This window comes from Endocarpon pusillum, assembly GCF_000464535.1.
Source record: "Endocarpon pusillum Z07020 unplaced genomic scaffold scaffold1352, whole genome shotgun sequence".
NCBI classification, from domain to species: Eukaryota; Fungi; Ascomycota; class Eurotiomycetes; order Verrucariales; family Verrucariaceae; genus Endocarpon; species Endocarpon pusillum.
Window position 1 is genome coordinate 118,122 of NW_006916000.1, and position 24,113 is coordinate 142,234.

At 48.4% G+C, this 24,113-nt stretch overlaps 7 protein-coding genes across 7 annotated transcripts; 5 read left to right on the forward strand and 2 right to left on the reverse strand.

Annotated features, from left to right (window-relative positions):
- Window positions 1-748: 748 nt before the first annotated feature.
- EPUS_06610 (uncharacterized protein) lies at window positions 749-2,634 on the reverse strand (the record flags this gene model as incomplete). Its single annotated transcript, XM_007801758.1, has 5 exons — window positions 749-1,909; window positions 1,958-2,308; window positions 2,364-2,444; window positions 2,495-2,564; window positions 2,624-2,634. The coding sequence occupies 5 exons, from the start codon at window positions 2,632-2,634 to the stop codon at window positions 749-751; spliced, it is 1,674 nt and encodes a 557-aa protein (XP_007799949.1).
- A 1,042-nt stretch (window positions 2,635-3,676) lies between these two features.
- On the forward strand, window positions 3,677-5,171 carry EPUS_06611 (uncharacterized protein; the record flags this gene model as incomplete). The annotated part of the gene is made up of 6 exons (XM_007801759.1): window positions 3,677-3,816; window positions 3,865-3,932; window positions 3,989-3,994; window positions 4,048-4,265; window positions 4,316-4,723; window positions 4,773-5,171. The coding sequence occupies 6 exons, from the start codon at window positions 3,677-3,679 to the stop codon at window positions 5,169-5,171; spliced, it is 1,239 nt and encodes a 412-aa protein (XP_007799950.1).
- A 939-nt stretch (window positions 5,172-6,110) lies between these two features.
- Window positions 6,111-9,915, forward strand: EPUS_06612 (uncharacterized protein; the record flags this gene model as incomplete). Its single annotated transcript, XM_007801760.1, has 4 exons — window positions 6,111-7,112; window positions 7,571-7,691; window positions 7,743-7,897; window positions 7,948-9,915. 4 exons carry the CDS (start codon window positions 6,111-6,113, stop codon window positions 9,913-9,915), a joined length of 3,246 nt encoding a protein of 1,081 aa, XP_007799951.1.
- A 775-nt stretch (window positions 9,916-10,690) lies between these two features.
- EPUS_06613 (uncharacterized protein) lies at window positions 10,691-12,799 on the forward strand (the record flags this gene model as incomplete). The annotated part of the gene is made up of 5 exons (XM_007801761.1): window positions 10,691-10,876; window positions 10,931-11,105; window positions 11,167-11,344; window positions 11,412-12,349; window positions 12,438-12,799. The coding sequence occupies 5 exons, from the start codon at window positions 10,691-10,693 to the stop codon at window positions 12,797-12,799; spliced, it is 1,839 nt and encodes a 612-aa protein (XP_007799952.1).
- A 1,172-nt stretch (window positions 12,800-13,971) lies between these two features.
- Window positions 13,972-16,292, forward strand: EPUS_06614 (uncharacterized protein; the record flags this gene model as incomplete). The annotated part of the gene is made up of 3 exons (XM_007801762.1): window positions 13,972-14,432; window positions 14,494-15,227; window positions 15,289-16,292. The coding sequence occupies 3 exons, from the start codon at window positions 13,972-13,974 to the stop codon at window positions 16,290-16,292; spliced, it is 2,199 nt and encodes a 732-aa protein (XP_007799953.1).
- A 1,906-nt stretch (window positions 16,293-18,198) lies between these two features.
- EPUS_06615 (uncharacterized protein) lies at window positions 18,199-20,214 on the forward strand (the record flags this gene model as incomplete). The annotated part of the gene is made up of 1 exon (XM_007801763.1): window positions 18,199-20,214. The coding sequence occupies one exon, from the start codon at window positions 18,199-18,201 to the stop codon at window positions 20,212-20,214; it is 2,016 nt and encodes a 671-aa protein (XP_007799954.1).
- Window positions 20,215-21,778: 1,564 nt separating this feature from the next.
- Window positions 21,779-23,875, reverse strand: EPUS_06616 (uncharacterized protein; the record flags this gene model as incomplete). The annotated part of the gene is made up of 1 exon (XM_007801764.1): window positions 21,779-23,875. The coding sequence occupies one exon, from the start codon at window positions 23,873-23,875 to the stop codon at window positions 21,779-21,781; it is 2,097 nt and encodes a 698-aa protein (XP_007799955.1).
- Between the last annotated feature and the right edge of the window lie 238 nt (window positions 23,876-24,113).

Consider the following 24,113-nt stretch of genomic DNA (forward strand, 5'->3'; position numbering starts at 1 on the left):
CTGCATGACTGCGAAATAGGTCCAATGAAAGGCGGCGTACACAGCAAAGTGTAGTAGGATGAGATCAACGGTCATAAAAGGTACGTAGGCTGTCAACCGCCACTAATTCGTAGCCCTCACATGGAAGCTAGGGAGCAGGTTGACAACAATTTTGATGTAAGAGCTAGTTAGTATGCGGAACAAGAGGTGACGAGTCACATAGTACCTGTGCCTGCCTTCCTTCATGGTAAGAGAAAAAGCAATGGAGTGACTAATAAGGAAACACACAGCCTGTAGTCTGCCATGTTCGAAATGAGTTAGAGCTGCAGAGGCTTGACCAGCAATGTCTAATTCATGCAGGAAAAGATTACTCTCTGCAGAAGAGTGGGCGGAAGCAGCTCAAGGCAAGCACATAAGCGCGGCGATGCAAAGAATAGCAAGCCTTTCAGGTGGTAATCTATGGCATTGCGTGTTACCTCCCCATGGTCGAATGTAGTTAGTAGGTTCATCGGCCGAGCTACACCACAATTGGGAAGAGATGTTGACATCGAGGTTGTACAACTTAGTCATGGTATCCACGTCCTGCTGCTAGCTAGTAGCTATGCCGGATTCGGCATGCACAATGCTGAGTAGTCAGGCTAACCTTTCGTGAGCATCAACTTATCTCGTCAACTACTTCTTTAAACTGCGGACTGGTCTTTGCAAATCAAGTCTGGCTGGCTCTCTATTGTCTATCTAACCGTCTATAACACCCAAGATCTATCCCATCTCATCTAGAATGCAATGCTTGGCTGTTCTCGACATGGACATCAACCTTCTCTCCGTCGCGCATTGAAGATGTTTCCAATCTGCCACCAAGCTCTGCCTTCCCTCCCGTCATTCTGCGTCCAACAACAACATTGCCGTTAGTTTGCTTCTGACTCATGGTCTTCTGTCCTAGCAGCTGCATGCCCTCAACCAGTCTTCTCTCGTTGTTCTGTCTGCTGTTGACAAAGTCGGGATAATTGAGCGTGAGTTCTGCAGCACCATTGACGATATTATCTGCGGCTTCGACACCAAGCATGAAACTATGATCTTGGTTGCCAACCTCGTATCTCCAACTACCGAAGCGACCACGGGAGTAGATGCCCTTCTCCTGCAATTTAGGGAGAAGGACTTTGAGAACACCTTCACGCTCCAGGGATGGCGTTGGGTAGCCGTGATCGAAGCGCCGATGGTAGGTGCTGACAATCTCATCCGTTGCCTTCAACATTTCGGTGTTCAACAGACCCTGAATGCAATCTTTGAGAAGATTCTTCTCATCAACAGGCTTCATACTTGATTCTGACACCTCGAGCATGATCGACCAATAAGGACCTTCCTTGGGTTGCATGCTGTTCCGACGCGAGCCATTGGCCAGTTGCAACGTTGGTAGTTTGGCGGATTTTGGGGGCTGGTTGTTTGGTGAATAATTCGAGAAGATCGTGGCACGGTAGAAAGGACAGTCATCTTCGGGGAAATAAAGCCAACATTTGTCGCCAATTCGTTCTGGGCGTTCTCCTCGAATGCCAACACCTATGACGTGGGTCGAGGAATAATATAGACCCTTGCTGAGGTTGATTAATTCCTCGTCACCCATGTGCTCCACCAGCGAGTCAACTGCCATAGTTGTGATCAATCTTTCATATCCTATTGTCTTACCATCTTGCAGATGCACAATTTTCTTGTCTGCATCCACCTTGGTCACGGTTCCGTGCTCGCCAAATCTAGTATTCTTTTGAGGTAACGTATCAGCCACTGCTATCCAGATACCTCCTGTACCGCCGCGAGCAGGGAAGCGGAACGTTGCATTTGGCCCCCAATTCCCGGCTGTTCTCTGGAGGATAACGTTCTTGGTCACTGTCTTGAGATCTGGAGCGGCTACCCGTTCACCAAGCCATTGACATTGCATCTGGAACTGGTATGAGCTTCATATGTCCGGCTGAGCAAGGCAACGAACCTTTGTTGTTGGCACAGCCCAAACTTTGAAGTTGTAGGGGCGCATGAACAGATCCGCGATGCCAGTGCCCATCATTCGCACAATCCAGTCGTCGAAATCTTTTGGTTTTGTATTTGCTACCCGCGCTTCCAATGCCGCATCTATCATGCCGTCCATGCATTTCACTTGCTCTTCTTTCGGCAGCATGGAAATGTTGTTCTGAAAGGGATAAGGTACCCAGAGGTTCTTGCATCGGACGTAAGAAATCCTCTGATGCGTGTACCAATCGTCTTCTCTAGGCAAGGCTTCGTCGATGCAGTCGTCGAAGTATTTATAATGCGAGAAGATGACGTGACCGCCAACATCATATAGCTGAGCGACCAGTCAGCGGGTCCACAAGTACAGAGCACGCAGCTGCAGCACTCACAAAGCCCTCTTTCGTTACGTCTGTCGAGGCCAAACCGCCGGGAGTTTCGTTGGAATCGATGATCAACCATGATGGGCCATTCTAGGGAGGACAATTAGAAGGGTGTGATAATATGGACTTGAATTGCGTACAATTTGCTTTAATCTTTTCGCAGCACCTAGGCCGGTTGGTCCAGCCCCAATGACAAGAATGTCCACAGAACTGAGCAGTGTAAGCTATCATTGATCAATTGAGCTGGACTCGAGGGGCTTTTCACTAACGTGTCGGGCATCTCGACCGGGAGTATGAACGGCGATGATTTCTACAAACTAATAACACACAGAGGGCAACTCCAGCATAGGCTTGTGTTGACGGGAGCGAGCGTTCAAGTTGGCAAACCAGGGATGCTGGATTCTGAAGGCAAAAGACAACACTTGTACCTCTCAAATTTGGCGAACTTGGGTCGCAACTTCCTTGGCAGGGGTCCCCCAACAACTTCGAATCTGATACTAAGTACTACTAGTACTAAGTAGTACTTGATACCAAGGAGCAGGAATGAACAACTGAATCCTTGTTGTGAAAGCCAGAATGCTAGCAGGCTCCAACAGCGTCTGAGAGGCGGATATGAGTGCATGTTCTACCAATTATACGGAAAACCGATCTATCCAGCCACATCAGCCGATCGGCCGTAAGGCTCAAGGAGAAATGCAGACGATTATGTTACGGATAGAGACGTCGCCTACGGAGTACAAGGAGGAGTAATGTCTCACAAACTGAGCATTCAGGCTGCTTTGCCCGCATCAAAACCCCTTCTGAGACATTGTCCGCGTAGCTGTTGTACGATTATCATTCATTTGACAATCACATATGTGTACAATTCAAATTGTTACTGGAGTATGACAAATTTACATGCAGAATTTATCTGTATCGATATGTCACTCATAGTCTGCTGTCGTTTTAGGAGCGATGAAGCTTGAGTTAAAGGGGCGATGTATGAAGTTTATTTTGGCGCACTTGCAGGGGGCCATCTGCCAGTGAAGCGAGTGCAGTGACTGCAGTGCCGCTGGGAAAGAGCCGACGCGGCTTAACTACTGTAACCAAGTGAGTAGTTGAGGCCAAGCTGGGAGGAATTCCGCCCTGCAGTACAGATCTCATTTTCTGACAACGTCCACCATTGACGCATCCACCTGCGGTTAGCGGTTATCTCGTCAACTTTCTGTCATCATACGTTCGTTTGGTCGCATTACCATCTTCCCCTGACATCAAAGAAATTCTCCCATTGTGGACCATTTACCTTGCAAGACATCCTTCTCACGCCTTCTCCACCTTAGAAGATGAGTGAGGCCGAGAAGGCCAGAAAGTCGGAAGACTCTCCAAGGCCAGTGGAGATGTCTACCCTTCCTACGGTCAACTCTGAAGCCAAAGAACCCACCAGGCCCACCAAGCCACCACTACATCCTGCCTTCTATGTCATGTGCGATGCCTTCTCCCAAGCGGCTGCGCAATAGGCTAACCCCGACAGCTCCTGGATCGCAATGAGCTCTGGCGTCATTCTATTCAACAAGTGGGTTCTGGATACCAAGAACTTCAGTGGGTTCCTGCTCTAGACAATCGTGACTGACTCTGCGGTGCTAACAACTTTACAGGATTTCGTAAGCTTGTCCTGTCCTGAACCATGCATTTTCCATCTGACCAGTCTCTCCAGCGATCATCCTGACGACATGGCATCTTGCGTTCGCTTCTTTGATGACACAAATACTTGCGCGGACAACTTCGTTACTCGATAGTCGAAAAACAGTGAAGATGACGGGTCGTGTCTACCTAAGGGCTATTGTGCCGATTGGATTCTTCTTCAGCTTGAGTCTGATATGCGGCAACAAAGCATACCTATACCTGAGTGTAGCGTTCATCCAGATGCTGAAGGTATGGTTGTTTACGGATTGAAGGGGTCTGCATGTGCTCACCAATAAAAGGCTACCACACCTGTCGCTGTCCTCCTTGCTACTTGGTCCTTAGGGGTTGCCCCTCCGAACTTCAAGACTCTGGGAAATGTTTCGTTCATCGTCATCGGTGTGATTCTTGCCTCATTTGGTGAGATTATGTTCGACTTGACAGGCTTCATATACCAAGTCACCGGCGTCATGTTTGAGGCCACACGGTTGGTGATGATCCAGATGATCTTGAGCTCTCCAGACTTCAAGATGGATCCGCTGGTCTCGTTGTACTACTACGCTCCTGTTTGTGCTGTTATGAATGCGATTGTATCCGTCTTCACTGAGCTACCGACTTTCCAGCTTGACGATATCTACCGAGTTGGGATCATCACTCTCATCGCAAATGCCATGGTTGCGTTCCTCTTGAATGTTTCTTTGGTCTTCCTGGTGCGATATCTCTTCTCCCAGATTATGAGGATCTCTAACATGTTCCTAGATCGGCAAAACTTCTTCCCTCGTTCTAACACTTTGTGGCGTCCTAAAGGACATTCTCCTGGTTGCAGCGTCCATGATCATCTGGGGCACGCCTGTCAGCGGGCTTCAATTCTTTGGCTACAGTATTGCTTTAGGTGGTCTTCTGTACTACAAGCTCGGTAGCGAGCAGCTTAAGCAGTATGCTAGCTCAGCCGGCCGCTCATGGAACGAATTTGGCACGAATAAACCTGCCACCCGCAAATTGGTGATAGTTGGAGCTTCGGTGTTCACGGTGTTTTTGCTTCTTTGCGGTTTGGCACCCACATACGCTCCTGGCAGCGTTAAAGCTAGCTCAGAGTATTTGAAGAGTTTGCTTGGTGGTGCCGCGGCAGCTGCGGCGCCTAAACGGAAAGGCACTTGAGATAGTCAGTCGCATCAGCTAATCCTGGAGCGCAACGGTAGCGGCCGACGAGTTCTGGCAAAAGATCGGTAAGATGTTTCTAAAATCGATCCTGTCCATGGGAGGAATGGTACAAGCAGTTAAGTTCAATTGAGCTGTATGATGGATCAGAATCTTGTTTCTAGCGCAATCACAGGCACACCGGGCCCCAATTGGCATCTCATCATAATTGCCTTCTGGGCCTGGGGAGGTGCATCATGTACTTTATAGACAGCTGCATTATTCTAGCTTAGACAATTGTTTAATCTCTTCATAACTACTGCCACTGCAGTGGAGGTTATTGAATGCTCGCTTGGCACTCTTGCATCTCATTTCCTGCAAGGTCCCGTACATTAGGAGCATTGAGTCTTGCAGAAAGCAAAGGCGTTCGACTGAGTTCTCTTAGCGACTAAACACTCTTCGAGAAGAAGTATTGAGATATATTTGGTTCACCAGCAAAGATAGCCCTTTGCCGTCGAGCCGTCCCCACATTTCCATAACCCAGCCGAATCGTCTTCCCTCCTTGTCTCATGCAAGTCAGCCGAAGCCACCAGCCGCTTTGACGAATCAAGGAAGTGAAGCACAACGCCTCCGGCACTTGGCTTGCCTTACTGCGCCGATCCCCAAAAGACCCTAGCATCTCGCCAGGAACCAAAGCTCATCATTGAACTTCGACCCAAGGATATCCTTTCTTTCTTCTTTCCTCCACCTTTCCCTGCCACTTATCATTTCTTCCCATGGTTTCAAGCTTGCTCAATTGCTATATACGTTTGAAGCAAGTGTAATCTGCTCTTCGTCTTGGTCAGCCCTGCGTTGGAATATCCTCGAGATCCTCCAAGCACGAGAGACACTGCCTCCCAAGTTCTCATTCTTTCCCTTTGGCCTCAGCTCTGTCCTTAGCTGTGGCTTTTCGCGTGCAGTATGGCACGATACCACCACAGCGACCTCTCTGACGCCCCCACGATGATCATGTCACCGACAAATGGTGCTCAATTACCTCACAATTCTATGCGCTCTCATTCCTTCTCTGGTAATTCGGACACCGACGACTCTCTTCTCGTCAAGTCGCACCGTAACAACTCAACTTCTTGGACACCAGTGGATACGATGACACCTGTTTCCACGAACCCTTCGCGGAAAAGGTCGCGGGACGAAAGCGACTTGACACTGAACCATGATGGCTCTTATTTTCACGAGCAGAAAGTCAACACTCCCGCACCAATTCCAGAAGAGCCGACTTACGGCGAAGGCATGGCGCTCTTGAATCCTTCCACGGGCATCTCGATCTCAGCAGAGAGCCAGACAGGAACGTGGTACGAAGAAAAGGTCGAGGCAGGCTCGGCATTATTACCCGGAATAGAAGATCGACCAAGGATGCCCACGTCGCGAAAGTCTGTGCGCCTTGACCATGCCGCCCCTCCATCACCACGGCCGGACGACATTGTAGCAGCAGTAGCGCCAGAAAGCCTGCCAAAATCTTCATCGTCTGCATCATATCCAACCATCGACGATTTCACATACGCTCTGGGCATTGGATGGACAAGGCTTGCTACAGAGGATCCAGACATTCAAGCAGCTGCTCGAGGATGGGCTCGCTATCTAGAGAATCACTACTCGAGGCGTATACATGGTGCTGAGATTTTGCTGAAGAGCAAAGGCCTCACTGCATATCTCGTGGGCTGCCAGGATGGTTTCTATCTGTTCAGTGAAGATTTGCTGGAAGGCAGACTGGTGGGAAGGAACTGGGAGTCGTGCTTGAGCAATCTACAGACTAATCCGATCACTTTTGAAGGGGCAGAAGTCCTGCGGGCCGAGAGGACTCCAGCTCCGGAATCTGGGGTTTCATGTGGGTTTAGGTACGGCAATGAGACTGAAAAAGGCATGAATAATGGTAATGGTGCTGGTATCAACGGTCAAATGGATGTAGATTGATCACAAGGCACTGTGGCAAGGTTGCCTACGCCTACTCTTTTGGGACGAATAAGGCTGGAGCAAGATGTAGATAAAATAACTTGTTGAAATTGTTCAGCTTACCTGCTTTCCAAAGCTTTCTGGGCAGGTATTTCATACTACAGCACGCCGTCCTATCCTGCGCTGTGTAACAACTTTGGCACTTGCCAAGCCATTTTGTCAACAATCCAGATCGCGTCATTGAGACGAGGATAAAATATAAGAGCGCGTTGGTATGCGGTGAATGTCAATTATGACCTTCCCTACCCTCTCGTATGAGCGTGACTTGCTTGCATGATCTTGCAGTGTTCGTGCGAGATGGAGAGGGCATGATCCTGGATCAGAAAGACTAGCGATTCACTTGTCAATATGGTACGCAACGTCCTACTTGAGAGGCACTGTCCAGAGCTCAAACGTGCTCACCTTGTTAGAGTACATCGAATAGACACGCTACGATCCAGCCAACCTACGATCTCTTGACCGGCGGCAACGGTGACACTCCACCGCGACACAAGAAGGCGAACATTCGACAGTCACAGATTGGGAGGCCAGGTTGGTGACAACATGAGATATATTGAGCTGGCACTTAGTTTGTGTGAGCAGAAACGAGCAACAATGAAGACTTGCGAGCGCAGATCAATTCACTTAAATATGAATTGGACAATATACATCAGGAGCGCGGATTGCTCACACTACAACATGAGAAAGAACTTCGAGATGTACAATTGAAAGCTGATGCAGACTTCAAGAAGTATCAGGTGCGTTATGGGTGTACATATCTATGTTCAGTGTTTCTGATATCCTACAGGCGGCTGAAGGAGCGTCTAACAAGGCATCTCGAAAATATGAAGCTCTTTCCCAAGAATTGCGCGATGCGCAAGCACAGCATATCAACGAGAAGGCCGCCTTGGAAAGAAAGCTCAGAGACCTGCAAGAACAGAACCAGTCGCTACGAGAAGACGGAGAAGAGGTGCAAGCACAGCTCGTCGATCAAGGACGACAGCATCTCCATCAAATCAACGATGTCGAGGCGAAGCGAGTGGCATTGCAAGACACGGTTGATCGTCTTCGAAATGATATACAACGCGTCAGTCAGGACCTCGAGAGTACACAAGCACGGCTATCAAGCCGTAATGCTGAGTTCGAAAGTTTGGAAGCCAAGGTTGTGCAGCTAAAATCCCGTGCTGGAGATGGCGAAGGCCTGGCTGTTGTTCAGCGAGAGCTCTCGGACCAAGTCACGCACATCCGAAAATTAGAGTCCACAAATCGCGAGCAGCTCGCTGAACTACGCCGTCTACGAAATGCTCACCAGAGTGTACAAATTGTTGAAGAGCAGAAGAGATCTCTAGAAACCGAGCTACTGTTGTTGCAGGACGTTCACCGTCAGCTTGGAGAGGCCCAAATTCAAAAAGAAATGCTGGAAGATGAGAAAAGGACATGGAGTACCCTGTTAGAACGAGAGGGACAAGAAGCAGAATTCGAATCGCCTGAAGCCGTTGTCAAAGCTTTTGTGCAGGAACGCATTGAACGTGCCTCGCTTGTCGACCGTATGGGAAAGCTTGAAGCCGAGCTCTCTGAAAAGGATGAGATTATCAAGGCTCTCGAGGCCGACAAGCTATCGTTACAGCAGGCCGCAAAGGAGCGGAAAGCTACTACTCAAATTGGCGCCACGGATAAGCCAGACAGTAAAGCTTACAAGCGGTTAGATCGTCAGCGCATCCTCGCCGTAAAAGAGGTTGAGTATCTTCGTGCGCAATTGAAAACCTTTGATACTGAAGAAACAGTCCTGATGTCCAATGAGAATTTTGACAACCAGCGCGTGGAGCAGATCAAGCAGCTTGAATCCTTAGTCGATCAATACCGCACTGAAGTCCAATCACTTCATACCGAACTTTCCCACCGAGAATCCCAACCACCATCTCAATATCCAGAATCACGGGGAACGAAACGCTCCATTTCCGAAGCAGCAAGCTCTGAAGAAGACCAACTCGGGCCCCTTCTTCGCAAAACCAAAAACCTCCAAGCTGCCCTTACAGAAGCAACCACCAAGACGGCTGTCCTGGAAACCGAGCTCCACGCTACAAAGTCTCAGCTGAAATCAATTTCCTCCAGAGCGCGTACGCGTATCCTTGAGCTTCGCTCAAACCCAACCTCTAACCATGAAGCCATCAAATTGTCCACGCTCAATACCCTCCGCACCGAAAATGCCGCCCTTCTTGCCCAGCTACGAGGAGATGATCTCTCTAATGTGGCTGTCGTGCCCGCCGCCACGGTCGAGAACCTGACAATGCAGCTCAGCAGACTCCAAGCCGAGGTCGCTACTGCGCAGAAGCAAACGCGCCGTCTTCGTGAGATCTTCGGTAGCAAAGCCACTGAATTCAGAGAGGCTGTGGCGTCAATCCTTGGCTACAAGATTAATTTTCTGCCTAATGGGAAGGCAAGGATTACAAGTACATTTTATATTCGGTCTCATCGGGCCACAGACGGGAGTGTAGACGCCGCGAGGGAGGCTGAGGAGGACGAAGAAGAGCAGGCAAATAACAACAGTATCATCTTTGATGGGGAAGAAGGAACAATGAAGTTTTCCGGTGGTGCAAATAGCCCATTTGCAATGGAGATGAAGGAGCTGGTTCGTTTCTGGGTGCAGGAGCGAAGGAGCGTGCCGTGCTTTTTGGCAGCGATGACGTTAGAACTGTTTGAAAAGAGTTCGAAGGTAGAGGCCGAAGGTCTGGTCGGAGGAGAGGAGGTAGAAGAAGAGGGGCAAGGGACAGAGTGAAGCGCTGGCCCGGCGATATTAAAGGATTGCCTCAATATTGACCTCTCATTGACTAGTAGGGTTCACAAAAAGTAGAGACAAGTTCGGATTTAAAGTGCTTTTGCATTGCTGTGGAGCATGCGCCCTGAATAAATAAATGATAGGCTCAGGAATATCCGCATTGAACCAAATACTAAACTGGGAAATGCACGCTGTTTTAAATTGTCACGGATTTGTATGTATGTACATACAGGATGGACATACAGTAGGACTTGGGTTTCAAGTGTACTCGAGATGAATCAACCGAACACAGGCAAAGAGCAGGATTGAGCAACCAACAACCACCAACAAGCCAGTGAGCAGTCTGACAATACATCACTTTCCTCCATAAGGCTGGGGTTCAAATGCATTTTCATTTTGTGGAAGCATACTCATTCTGCTGTGTTTTGAGTATACATTTACCACTCTCTCTGGACGAGCAACTCAATCAACTCTATCATGACTTCTGAGAGCGGACAGCTAAAACGATTGACGGAGCAATCTTTGCTCGACAAAATTGACGGCTTACGCGAACTGAATATCAGTGAACATATTGCTTTACCTCAGGTGAGTAGGAAGACACATGAACGACGGACATCCAGCTCATACTGTGCATTGCGAAAGTGTTGCAATTCGAATTGCAACACTTTCGCAATGCACAGTACCAATATTGTAAAGCTGGTGGTAGTAGGTGATTAATCGAGTGGCAAGTCTTCAGTCTTAGAAGGTCTCACCGGCATTCCTTTCCCACGGGCGAATGGGCTCTGCACGCGATTTGCAACGCAGGTTACGTTCCGGCGAGCCCAGAAGGATAAGTACTACCACAGTCTCCATCATACCATCTTCTACCGCTGCTCCAGAAACAAAGGAAAGGCTACGGGACTTCAAGATCGACAACATAACTCTGCAGTCAGGCGATGATTTCATCAAACTACTTTCAAAGGTGAGACGAGCTAGCCTGAGCGTACATCAAAAAATTTAACAATCACTTGGTTAGGCATGCAATGCTATGGGAGTACCCGCGCCGGGAACCCTTCCCACTCCAGGATTGTCTACCTTTAGCGACGATATCCTCAAGATCGAATTAAGCGGCCCTGATAGGCAGCATCTGACCTTTATCGATGTCCCAGGGATCTTTAGGACTCCAACCGAGGACGTCACGACCAGAAGACGTGAGACTCGTGCAGAACATGGTCAAGTCATATATTAAAGATCCTCGAACCGTCATTCTAGCAGTTGCTCCGGCACCCGTGGATATCGCAACACAAGAAATCCTCGGCATGGCCGAAGAGGTTGATCCATTGGGCCAGCGAACGATGGGTGTCCTTACGAAGCCTGACCTTGTGGACAAAGGGACTGAAGGAGATGTAATGGATTTGGTGCGTGGGAAAAAGAAAAGGCTCAATTTTAGGTTATTGCATGGTTCGGAATAGAGGCCAGCAAGATCTTTATCATCAGTCTATCGCTGTTCGTCACAGGGTGGAGCAAGATTTCTTCTCTACTCCACCGTGGTCAGCACTTAATAAAGAACGTGTTGGCATCCCCGCTCTCCTAGATCGGCTCCGTGAAGTACTGATCGATATTCCCCGTCGTGAATTTCCCAAGGTGAAACAGGAGGTTGACAAAAGACTCTCGGATTGCGAACAGAAGCTTAAGCGTCTGGGCCCAGCCCGCGAGACCGAGGAACAGCAACGAACCTTTCTGATAGACCTGGCCACCAAGTTTCAAGAGGTAACTTCTCACGCTCTTGACGCTTACTACGGTCGAAGCTTGCTATTTGAAGAAAATCCCTTACTTCGATTGGCGACACGAGTGGTCAATCTTCACACCACCTTCTCGGATGAAACGTCTTTGAAAGGTCATACCATGCAATTTAGTGGATCCACTACGAGATATAGTGAGAAGTCCGCTACCGACTCACCCATTAGTGATGCTTCTTCAGCCGTCGATACTGCGGACGACGCTGACGAAGATGACGACGCTGACGAAGATGCCACCGCGGACATCTCACTTTCAATAAGTGAAGGGTTTGGGCAACTTGAGCTTGACAGGTTCCCAGAACTTTCGGATTTTATCCAAGGCCCGTGGAGATGCCCCTCTCCAGAAACAGATAACATTTTCGATTGGATTAAATCTGTATACCAAAGTTCAAGAGGGTTTGAACTTGGTACCTTCAGCCCGTCTATTCTTCCAATCATTTTCCAAGAACAGTCAAAGAAGTGGGAACCCCTTGCCCTTGCCTATATTAGCGACTTCATTGGAGTTGTTCACACTTTCACATATGATCTCATGACAGCCCTTTGCGCAGATCCGCGTATGTTGTCAAACCTTCGGGCACTCATCACTGATGATCTCGTGGAAGGATACAAGAAAGCCATGAGCCACACCCACTTCATACTTCAAGTGGAACGTAAAGGTACTCCACTGACCATGAACCACTATTTCAACGACAACCTCCATAGGGCTCGACTTGAGAGAATAAAAGAGTGCCCTGAAAAGTCAAGTTGTCGAGGTTAGACTTGGGAGTGGATTGCAGAAAATGGTGAACGTAGATACAATCTCCGATTCTATTCCAATGGGCAACACAGATCACACAGTCGAGGATATTCATGCTATCCTGAAATCATATTACAAGGTCGCTCGAAAGCGTTTCGTCGACGCGGTTTGCATGCAGGCAGCAGATCATTTTCTCGTCACGGGATCCGAGAGTCCCCTGGGGCTGTTTACGCCCTCCTTCGTGCATCGACTGAGCGCGGGAAGTCTCACCACAGTCGCTGGAGAGGAAGTAGCTTCGAGGAGAGCACGGATTGCGCTGGGACAAGAAATTAAAGGTCTGAAAGACGGCAAGAAATTGCTCAGAAGCTAAGCATGTAAGATATTTCGATGGTGACTCAACGACAATGACAAAAGCATTCTCTAGGCAGTGGCTCCTTTCCATGCTAACGTACACCAGACTTGGCCCCAAACGATTGATTCATTAAGCTCTGCTCTGAGACCATACATAACGAGTGGTTGAGGAGCTCAACAGAGTCTTAAGCTGCCAGCATGATTTACGAATGTGAAGATTGCATCGTAACCGCGCATGTCTTGTCCTCCTGACTAACACAGGAGATTCTGGTCTGAGAAGCCCATTTCCTCAACGGCAATTTCTTGTTGCAAAGCTTAACGCACTCCTGAAGCTGGAAGTTTCCCATCGCTCTATATGAAATACGGTTGGTAAGAACGTACCACAACCTTGCGACTAATTGTTCATACTTGCTTGACGTATCTTTGCAGACGTACAGAACTACTACGCAGTCCTAAGGAACGTGATGCTTGTGGTATTCTTGCAAGGCCCGCAAGGCCCCTTCCGAAGTGTACACCATTTACTGCGAGAGCTAGATCGTTCTAGAATACTTTCTTAATCTAGTGGACATCCCTGGATTCCTCAGTCAAGTTGGAAGCTCCCTCCCCATGGTGCCTGAAAGCATACCTGTGTTCAGTCCTGACTCCCAAGGGTGGCTCATTTGAATGATGAATTACCCTGGTTCGTTCTCACGCAAGGCAGACACATCTTGTGCATACCCCTCTTGGCGCGGTTGGCTAGACTTTCAACACGTGACCACATCTTACGGAGGAGTTTCTAAAATCCTCAAAAGTTGTACAAAGTAATGCTCAAGTGTCTTTTACTTCAGTGCTTCCCGGCTATTTCTGATCAACAGCACAGATCGCCTTGGGTACCTCTGAAGGCTAATGGGCGCATATGTGGCGATGAGCAGAAACACAGCTGCGGAGATACAAGTTAGGGTCTGATTATGCTGCATGTATCACATGTTTGATTGGCTCGGCCCTGACCGGCTGTCATGCAGGCAACCAAATCCATGCAACGGGGCGCAGCGGCACCACTCCCCCGTACCCAGCCTACCTCCTAGCCTAGCTACTACTGTTTGGTGGAAGCATCCACAGGACATCAGAAGGCTAGTAAAAAATCTTCTACTCTGCTCTGCTTGGAAGAAATTGTGGAAGCATCGATCCATCCACGGCCCTAAAGCTTTCATAATGGTAACTCGTATTCCTGATCAGAGACTTGTCTACCTTCATTGCGCATCAGTCTTCAAAGGAGACCGAGCACAAATACGGAAGCTAAAAAAGGTTACTGAAGTTCTCTCCAAGTACCGACAGTCTATCAAAACTCTCACCAATGAATTTTCTTTGGATGCCATCGCTCCTGTTGCCAAGGCACTGTTAGACCGGAAAATCTTTGAATCAGAAGCCTGTGCCAAGCTACACTTCCCAGAACTTTTCCAACCATCCGAGACACAAGAGGCCGAACGAGTGGCCTCAGAAGCAGAAGCCGCAAGAATCGAAGCTGAAGCGGTGCAGGAGACAATAGTGACCTCCGATGAAGAATGCGAGGAGGAGATATTGAACACCACAACTAGCCAGGGTCAAGGACTACCATCTCGTGCCGCGGCAGGTACGATTGAAGGAAGTGCTCAAGATATCCCAGCTGAACAAGGGTAAATGACCTATCTGACACGAGCTCGTTGAGAATGCAAGAGTGAAACTGATCTGCCCTAGCAATGTACCACAAAGCAATAAGGAACGGGATGTTAACCCAATACCCCGGCTGCATCCGGTTTACTTACCCGTCAGAACTCAACATCAGGTTTTAACACTGGTGCAGTCGATCTTGGAGGGTTGTTGTTTTCAATTCGGCAATACTTGGGTTCCGCAGCTGATGAAAGCGCAAAAGTGGGAAGAAGCAGAATCTATCGAACTGACTCGATGGGTCCAGATATTTTCCAAATATACAAAGGACCTGCCAGTCTCAGCCACAACGGCAATAGCTGGCAAGAGTTTGAAAGAGGTGCTGTTCGCAACCACCAACTTACGACATTCGGCTGTTCATCGACTGAACACGAGCGCGGCGGGAATTTTGAAAATGCTCGAGGCCGCAATCATCTTCACAGAAGCACTGACTGACACAGCACGAGCGACTTGTATTCGGAAGATCAAAGATGAAGTGGCTGCCATCGTTGATGATATTGTTCAGCATCAGACTCTGCTAGAGCGCAAGTTGTCCGACCAGCTGAATGAGTTCGCCCGTAAAAGAGCAGAGATTGACGAGCTAGAGAGACTGGCGATTGAGGATATGCTCGACAACGACAAGACGCATCGAGGATCGGCCGGTTCAGTGGTTGAGGGCTTCCTAGCCAACCTCACCAAGGCTGCACAGGCTTGCGCTTCTGAAAGCAAGGAAGAAGACCAGAAAGGGGCCTCAGGATCTGCACAGGATGCATTATCCGATGAAGGTACGCTTTCATTTCCGTAGGTTTCCTGAAGTGTATTCTATACTGACACATCGAACTGTAGACAGCAATAGTGAAGAAGACCCCGACGAAACAAACGCCGCCACTCATCCTGGGCTTCTGGATCAGAGCCAATCAAAACGAGACGGGAAACTCGAGCAGAACAATAGCCAAGTCGCTTCCGTTTCAGGGCATGGTGAAGATAACGAAGAAAATCCATTAGATGCTGATGTTGACAGAGACTTCGTAGATACAGTTTCATTCACAGCGAGGAATAAAAGGGATAGAAAAAAGAAGCGCAAAGATCGCCGTAGTGCTTGTGAGCACATCAGCGAGATCGCACCACCCCTGGAAGATTTCCCTGCGATAAATGATCCTTCGGTTCATAACCATTATCCTGCTGAATACAATACAGCTGAAGGGAAAGTTGTCTCTGATATAGAAATTGACAATTCGCAAGCAGATAAGGTCGTGGTGGTGGCAGATCCTTTCGAGCGTAATTACGCTGCCGCTGGCCATAGGATACCATCTGCTCCACCATTCGCGGGGAGTGACGCAAAAATCCTCGAGGAAACTATAGTTGTGGATGATGAATATCCCACTATTCTGATGGCAGAAGAACCGTCTCCCGTACTCGTCCTAGAAGAGCAAGTCGAAGCAGGTTCGGAGGGTCCTCCTTCAGTGTCTTGTGCGCCGGCTCCACCAGTTCTAGTCGAAGCATCGAGCGCCGAACCAGAAGAAACCAGGAAATACGCCGTTGTGCTGAAAATCCCTCACGGGTCAGAAGTCCTCATGACGATGGTCTGTCTCAGCTCTGCAACCAGGACGGCAATCCTAAACGAAGCCGAGGAACTTTATGCAGAACGTGTTCTTCAGTGCCAACCGGAAGAGAAGGGATGGGAGAGAAAATGCACTCGCAGGCTGCTGACAGTGACAATGGAAGGGCATGAGGTGGACATGTCGGCATTTGGTTCGGAAGACCTAACGTTTTTGGTTGAGAGGATCTCTAAATCTGGTATCCCGATGTTCACTGTCGAGATATCACAGACGATGACTTATGTGGGCTAAAAACAGGAGTCTCATTCAATCAACCTGGAAGCAGTCTGCTGCATAAGAAACGTCCGTCGCTCGACTCATTAAAGTCAGGTGTAACTTAGTGTTAAGGGCGTGAGGGGGCACCCTTGGCTACCTTAGTCTTGTTTAAAATTCAGAGGCGCCTATCCTACGCTTTTGATTGATCGATCTCGACTGCAATTTCGGAGAGACTTTCGCTTACGCGTACAGCCCTACTAACTAGTATATATATACGTCCTCAACTCCTTGACTTCCTAGTTTCGCCTCAACCACTGCACCGTTCGACAGTTATAAGCCTGGCCACGCTCTCAATTGACATTAGATAGCCTCTGAGCAACCCTATTGGTCGAATTCAGAGATTTCTGTTTCTGATTTCACCCAAATGGGTCGTCAAGTTGCTATTCAACGTAGTTGAAGCGTCCCCGGGCTCCTAACTGTTGAACGAAAATGACCGCGGCCCTCAGAGGACCGTGCAGCAGCTTTTGCTTCGAGACTTAGACTCAGTTACGGGTTGGTAGCATTGCCAGAAGACAGCGGAGCATTGTTTGAGTGTAGCCAAGGCACAGCCAGTCAGTGAGGGGTACATCAATTAATTGTGGTTCGAAACCCACTGGCGCTGTCCTTTTGGCGGAGTGGTCGATGTGTCCCTTCTCTCAGTCTTAGGGATCTTGATGGCCGGCTGGCATGTGTACGTAGTACTACCGGGGGACATAAAGTATTGTTAATTCAGCGCTGGTATCTTTACTCGAAAACGTCTTTTGTGCCAAACAGGTTGTTAGAGGATGTAGCAAATAGCGTACGGAGATACCAATTGAATTGATTGAGTTACTCCTATCAAGAGGCCCATTTGCTCATACTAATAGCTATAGAAGCGCATTACTGTAACAGCTCAGAAACAGCATTTGGCGTTCAATTCGTATAGCAATGCTCACTGCCATAAATAACAGGGCGTAACAGTTACAAGAGCGTTTCGTGCGTTTTGCATGCGGGGACCTTGTACCATCATGCTAGTACGTAACAGATACGTATCATAAACGCAGGGATTCTAACACAGGTAAGCCCATATCAGATTAAGGGTAAATTTTTAACCTATTTGGAAGAACATACAGAGTAATATTGTGATTTAATGCCCCTCTTACATACATATTAGGCTAGTCCTTATCGAGCGATTTCATGGCGTTCTCTCTTAGCATTACAAGTCGTTACTAAACCGAACTAATAATACTTATGCCTCACCCCGTAGTAGACATCCATGTGGCGTTATATTATAACGAGCTGCTACTAGTATCATAATACGTAGTAATATTATTTCCTCCCCTTATCATAGTAAGATGACTGGAGCGGGTTTCAGATTTTGGGGTGTAGCGCTAACCTAAATATCCAACACTGTGTCGTAAAATTTGTGTATCTTCTAATTGGTCACTATGACGAGCCACTGGCGTACCTTAACTGATCTGAACGAATGACAGACGTTATATGAAACCTTAAGTCAGTTAAAGTGTATGCTAAGTCATATCAGGATCGAAATGCTGTGACCTGCTCTTTAAAGTGTTGGTGAAGTCTGTTATGAAAAGTATATCTACTAGTTAGGTTCGAAACCTAAAACCGTTGTCCTTTAGCGGGGTGGTAGATATTCGGTTCCTCTGGTGAGACATTTTGATTCGTTCTAATTGAGTAAGCCGCTAATGATAACCTTTACAACCCGATGGCGCGTTTCTAGTAACCAATTAGAAAAGATGCAAATTTGCGACAGAGTGGTGGATAGGCGCTGGACACATACGTAGTAACTTTCCCAAATGTATTTCTGCCCTTGTCAATTGTTCCCGCTCAGTTCTCTCCAAATTGTGAAGACCAACTCATCAGAGGATTTTCTGAAAGCTACAGCAGGGCGTCAGCTACTATGGGCGATTCCGGCGAATGCTTACTATGTCTTGGCACTCCTGACGACCAATCGGTCCACCGGTGGGACACGTTTGATCGTGTCGTTCGGTCAGGCTTCTTCTTGACACTAGACACCACCAACTGGACTCTAGTCACGGCTCTAATCACTATCGCCCTCACCATTCTCATTAGGAGATTGCTAAGGCCTTTCGCCGCCTTACTCTTCGTCTTTCTTCCAGACGCCTGGCGTGACTGGCGAATCGACCAATTCCGTGTAATTCTGGCAAACACCACCTCGGCTCCAGACGCCATCTTTAACGTAGCCGTCTGGCGGCTGTTGAAGACACGCTCGTCGCCAGCCTGGGGAGCATCGGCCCTTTGGCTCGCCTTCGCCTTCTCCATTCTCATTCTATCGCCTCTTAGTGCGTTTGCAGTCTCTAAGCTACCGGCCGTTCCTGGAAACCTTCGCCGTGGGGATGATTATGTCTGCCCGGCCTTCTTCCACTTTCCTGATCAAAGCAACGAGTTGGCCTTCCAGCAACCATCCATAGCCCGCGCCTTCGACAGGGTTGACAGTACGTCGCCGAATTATACGTCATTAAATGCAGCGGCCATTGGCCTGCATCATCCTGAGGATCGAGTCTACTATCCCCAGGGGTGTCCAGACTGGGCGCCGGTCTGCAATCGTAATCGGACTCTTCTCGTTGGTATGGACTACTGGATCACGCCCCGCGACCTGGGCGTGGGCGGAGCTGGCGATGTTCGGTTCGGAGTCTCGGAGCATTGCTATTTAACTGAATTTCACTCCCGCCTTGTCGAGGTGCGCGATGGTTACAATGTTTACGGGGTCTTATATGGAGACTGGGTTGATACAAGCACCAACAAATCCGAATATGCTGATAGATACGGCCCGATGGTCACGGATACGTGGCACAGTTTGGCGGCGAATTCTGCTGGAGCGTACGAATTTACACCATTTTCCTCTACGAATGACACGCTTCTTAGGAACCAGTTGCGAGTGAATGACACGATTCGGCATGCCGGAGATCTAACGCTGCTCCTGCTGACGCAATGGGGAGTTCGAGTGCAAGGTCAAAGCAATGATCCCCTCTTCCCCACTACTAACTACACCAATCTAACACGAGGTGATATTCGTTTCACTGGTAGATTAATCGACGCACTCATGTGCAATACTACGTACTCCTACTGCGTGAAATCAAAAGGCGCTGAAGAATGCACCACTCCAGGACGCTTCGCCAACCTCAAGAATTCAGTTTCGAAACTAACGAACCTCAGCCTGTCTACCAAGGGCTTTCTAGAAGTTTTGACCTTAAGCAGCTATGCACCGCCGATTGGCCAGGTACTTCCCCACATCAACGGTGTGTTGGCTTCGCAGACTCTCGTCGGCTCGCCTCGCTACCAGATCGCTCCAGAAAAGGTCAGCGGCCGGTCAGAGCTGCTACGTCTGATGCTTTCCGGGCGTCAATTCCTTATAGCTGGCAACCCTGCCTATGAGTACTGGAAGCGCAGTCTGTCGCCCATCACTCAAACCATGCCGGAGATAGTCGTGCTGGATAACATCACCAACATTAACGCTGAATTTAACCAGTCGTTGGACGGTATCGCCCGCATGTTCACCACCCACGCCATCCAGAGCATGTGCTCCCGCACTCTCATCGACGACCCCCAGTATGTTATTGTCGCCTGCACCGCAATCGTTACTATTGCCGTGCTCTGGTTCGTCATCATCCTCCTTACGATTCCCCCACTCACACGCCGCCTTTTTCCGCGGCAGCGTCCGTTGCTTTTGAGTTGGAGAACCAGGGGAGTTGGCCAGCTACATCGCCTCTTGGTCGAGCAGCTGACCAATAAGTCCTGGCCAGGTTTGGCTTCCGATGAATGGCCCCAAGGGGTTGGCGAGGTGCCCCTGTTTGGCCCAAGCGGTCAAGAGGTTGCTTATGAGCTTGTTGATGGCGGCCAGCGTAAATATCAAGGCTTTAAGTTAATTCATGAGCAAGAAGAGACTGGTATTTAAGATAGATATTACTCACACGCCTTCTCCAGTGTAAGTTGTCTTCCAATAGTCAATCTATGGTCCAGCAGCACATTGAGAATTGCCAGCGCTATTCCTCCAATTCTCACCCTGAATTTCTAGGTAGTGTCTACACAATGGTCGATTCAATCATAGTGGAGGCGTGCCGTAGAGAAATTCTCCGCTTGTGAGCCGAGTTGTTAGACCTTGGTTCTCTAGCTGGGTACTACTTATTTGCCTGCTTCAGCGATATCATCTATCGCAGTTTCTTGGGTTTCATCTCTCTTGAAAAGATGGCGGTAAGCCTGGCCCTCTATGTAAAAAACCATAGCTTATGATACCCATAATCAGACACATCAATAAGTCAGAAGGATATCTCAGTGTCACTTGGATGAGATAACCTTATTATCTCACTAACACGAATGTGTAATGACTGTGGCTAATGAAGCGTGGGGATCGTGCGGGCTTAATGTGAAAGCGAAGCTTATTGCCTATTGTTAAAAGTGTTGCAGTTCCTTGGCATATGTTTATATATATCGCAGGCAGGCTTCTCCTACGGAACGTTTGGAAGAGTCGAATGCTGATTTTTCGTGTGCCTCAAATCAAAAGCCCTGTATCTACGGCCTACTTTTTAAAGACTCGATTGAATAGAAGTATGTTTTTCAGGCTGGAGTAGCAGGGCTGTAAAGACGTGAAGCAACTCCAAAATCGCTTGGGTGTACATGACAACATGTGTGTAGATAACGAGACAGGAAGAGATGGGGGAAGAGACACTGGGGGAAGCCGGGCGGAGAGACCGGGACACACAAAAGAAGAGGGTAGAGAAAAGAGGAGAGAAGGGAGAAGAGAAGGAGAAGGAAACGGAGGGGTGAACAGTGACAGTGATTAGACAAAGCGATATGCAACCCACTGAAGGTTGGTATGGTTGATTTGGGATATTTCAAGACGTCATTTCCTTCAATATCAAACTTCAATATCAAGGCATTCTTCAAACCGTATATCAAGAATATCTTCACGGTACTATATTGCTCAACGTCCGGGTCGCCACCATCAAAATGACCGATTGCGCTGATGATGCACCGATAGCGCCGTGTGCGAACATTAGCTAGAGAGGAGGAAAGGTGGCAAGCGATGGTAAAGCAATTTGGGCCCAGGGTCTCTTTCTCAAGCATCTTGTTACTTTCTGATGGAAACTCGTGTCTCTTGTGGCTAAATAAACTCAGCTTTGGAATATAAACGGAGATGTGAATAGCATAGGTCATGTCAATAAGCAGCCTTCCAGTGGCCCATGAATAGTGCCTCTCAATCCATGTTCGGATTTACGAACGCCTCCGGCACGCGCTGATTTGACATAGGAAATGAAACCCTTCGTTGCCGTATTGGCAGATATCCGTTGCTGCTCCTCTGAAGCGGCGCGTATGGGGCCACGGCACTATGCTGAACTACCGTCGAAATGTTAGTATTGGCTTGGAAGGCGAGTATAAATCGGGGTACAATTACTGTATCTCTAGGAAGCACAGCCAATGAAGGTAGCGCTCAACAAATATCACCAACCCATCATGAAAGATCACATAACTATGATCTGACTATAGTTATGTTCCTTCGCCTGCTTGAAAGCACAATTCAGGCAGCAGTCACGCTGAAGAAGGGGTATGCCAGCCTCACAAGCAAGGAGCTGCGCAACAGGGTTGTCTCTGGTCTGTGTGATGGCAATTTTCTTGCCATCCGCAAGAGGCCCGGCAATCGAAGTAGTAAACACGTCTTTGGAGTATTCTTCGTCAAGCAGGCAGCCGGGGCCGTGTTCACAAGGTGCAGCTATCTGTACCACCAATGACGAGATGATGATATCCAACAGATTGAGATGCAAGCTTTGCCCATTACAGATTGCGGTAGTCCGAAGTTCCAACCCGGAAGAAAATTCTCGAATAGTAAAGACCAGATTAGAATGCTCTCCCAAAGATGTAGGTGTGATGTGTCCTTTCCGTTGGTATAAGGACTTGCTGGCTCTGGGCCTTACTTCTACACTGGTAGAAAGCAGGCTCCGATAATATCGACCATCCACCAACATGCGGCCATCTTTCAACTCATACCGGACACCTTCATCTAGCCCTCGCTTTAGCTGGAGGAGTGAAGCGGGGCAGATTGTGCTAGACCTATTCGAGTGAGCCAATTCAATGTCTCTCCCCTGGACAAGCTCCATCAAATAATGGTGAATCCGTTGACCGGGGTACTCGATGGGACGCCCCACTTTAAAAATCTCACCGTAGATGGTGTCGAGAACAACGTTGTATTCTAGGTCGCAATAAGATTCGTCGGGTGCTAATGTAGCATGTTCTTGTGCGTGTACATAGAAGTACCAAAATCCACCCGAAAGCGCTTTACCTATGCACCGCCACAGATTGCGTGTGGCGCAGTTATATTGCCTTTCGACCGTTTTCCAACCTTTGTGAAGGTCACATTTCCCACAAGTGCACTGAGATTTCACTCCAGCACAGCCAATGAAAGACTGAACCAAGTTGCGATATGCTGATTTTAGGTCTTTGAATTGACCAGATGGTACTTCCCGAAAGACAACCCTACAAACATGGTATATTCGCTGCATCGGCTCTGGCCCTAGGAGCGAGAACATATTTAGCCGTGGCGAATCAACCCAGGATACCTGTACCAGGTGGGGAAGTAATAATAACACGTCGCAGCACGCAACAAGCAGCGCTGAGGTGCACGTAACACCCATCTCCGCGAAACGAATGAACAGCCAGTCTGCGACATGTCCTGTCCATTCAAAGTAGTATGACGATGGTGGCCGTGGGGCTTCTTCAGACACGATGTTAATTGGCAGTGAATCTGGCGTTTCTGTCTTCAGTACCTTTTCAACACGGATCTGGGTTGGACAGCCCGAATCAGCGGTCTTGTCGAGTTCCAGGAAGATCAATTTGCTGGTGCCTTCTCGGATAATAAAACTCCCGATAATCAACGTAGTATCCATCGGGAACAGTATTGCTGCAAGAGCCACAATATAACCCATACCCTGACTGCCAGAGATTCGAACCAAGATCTCCTCTTCACGAAATGCTCGAGACAGTGCTGAAAGCAAGTCCACCATAGAGTCTCTGCTTATCGAGTGGAGAAAATCAGAAGGTACTGATTCCTCAAGTTGCTCGAAGACTTTGTGTATGTACAGCACTTGTTCTGCAAGAATGTTTCCGAATCCCAAGGCTGACAACTTCCCATCTAAAAGTTGTGAAACATCCGCAAGTTGTGCAATACTGGATATCGCTAAATCCCTCCGAAGTACGTTCCTACTTAGTTCAAATAGTATATCGCCAGATTCCCTAGGATAAAGGTTCACCAAGCAGAAACACAATAGCGCTATAGCCTGGCCACCCGCTGATTGCGCCATCAGCGAAGCGGCATCGCCTTTTCTCCAACCGATGGCCATTCCTAATTGATCCAGAGGTACAGATGAACATCGCTGTAGCAGATCGGGTACTCTCGCAGCATACCGTCCGCTTGTGTGGAAAAGATCTCCAAGACTTTGCAGCTGTATCATGGCCATTGGAGAAACATTGTCGGTGCTCAAGGCTGCGATGAGTGGCGAGAAGGCAGCCAGTCCATTGAGTGTAAGCGCGCCGACATCAACTTGAGGGATAACATCTCTCGGCATTTTTGATAAGTCAGGAATATATTTTCATTTAGATATGTAGTCGAAGATGGTGCAACTTCATTTTCAGCCTCGTCAGTCCTGTTTCTATAGGTAGACTAAAAAATGGAATTAGTAAGCAATCACGTGGACGTTCGCATCAGGTTGCCTCGGGCCTCTGTGCCCAAATCGACAGCGTACGCCCATTGAGCACACCCTAGTTGGTGTAGTTTCATCACCTCCACAGCCGGCACGACCATCA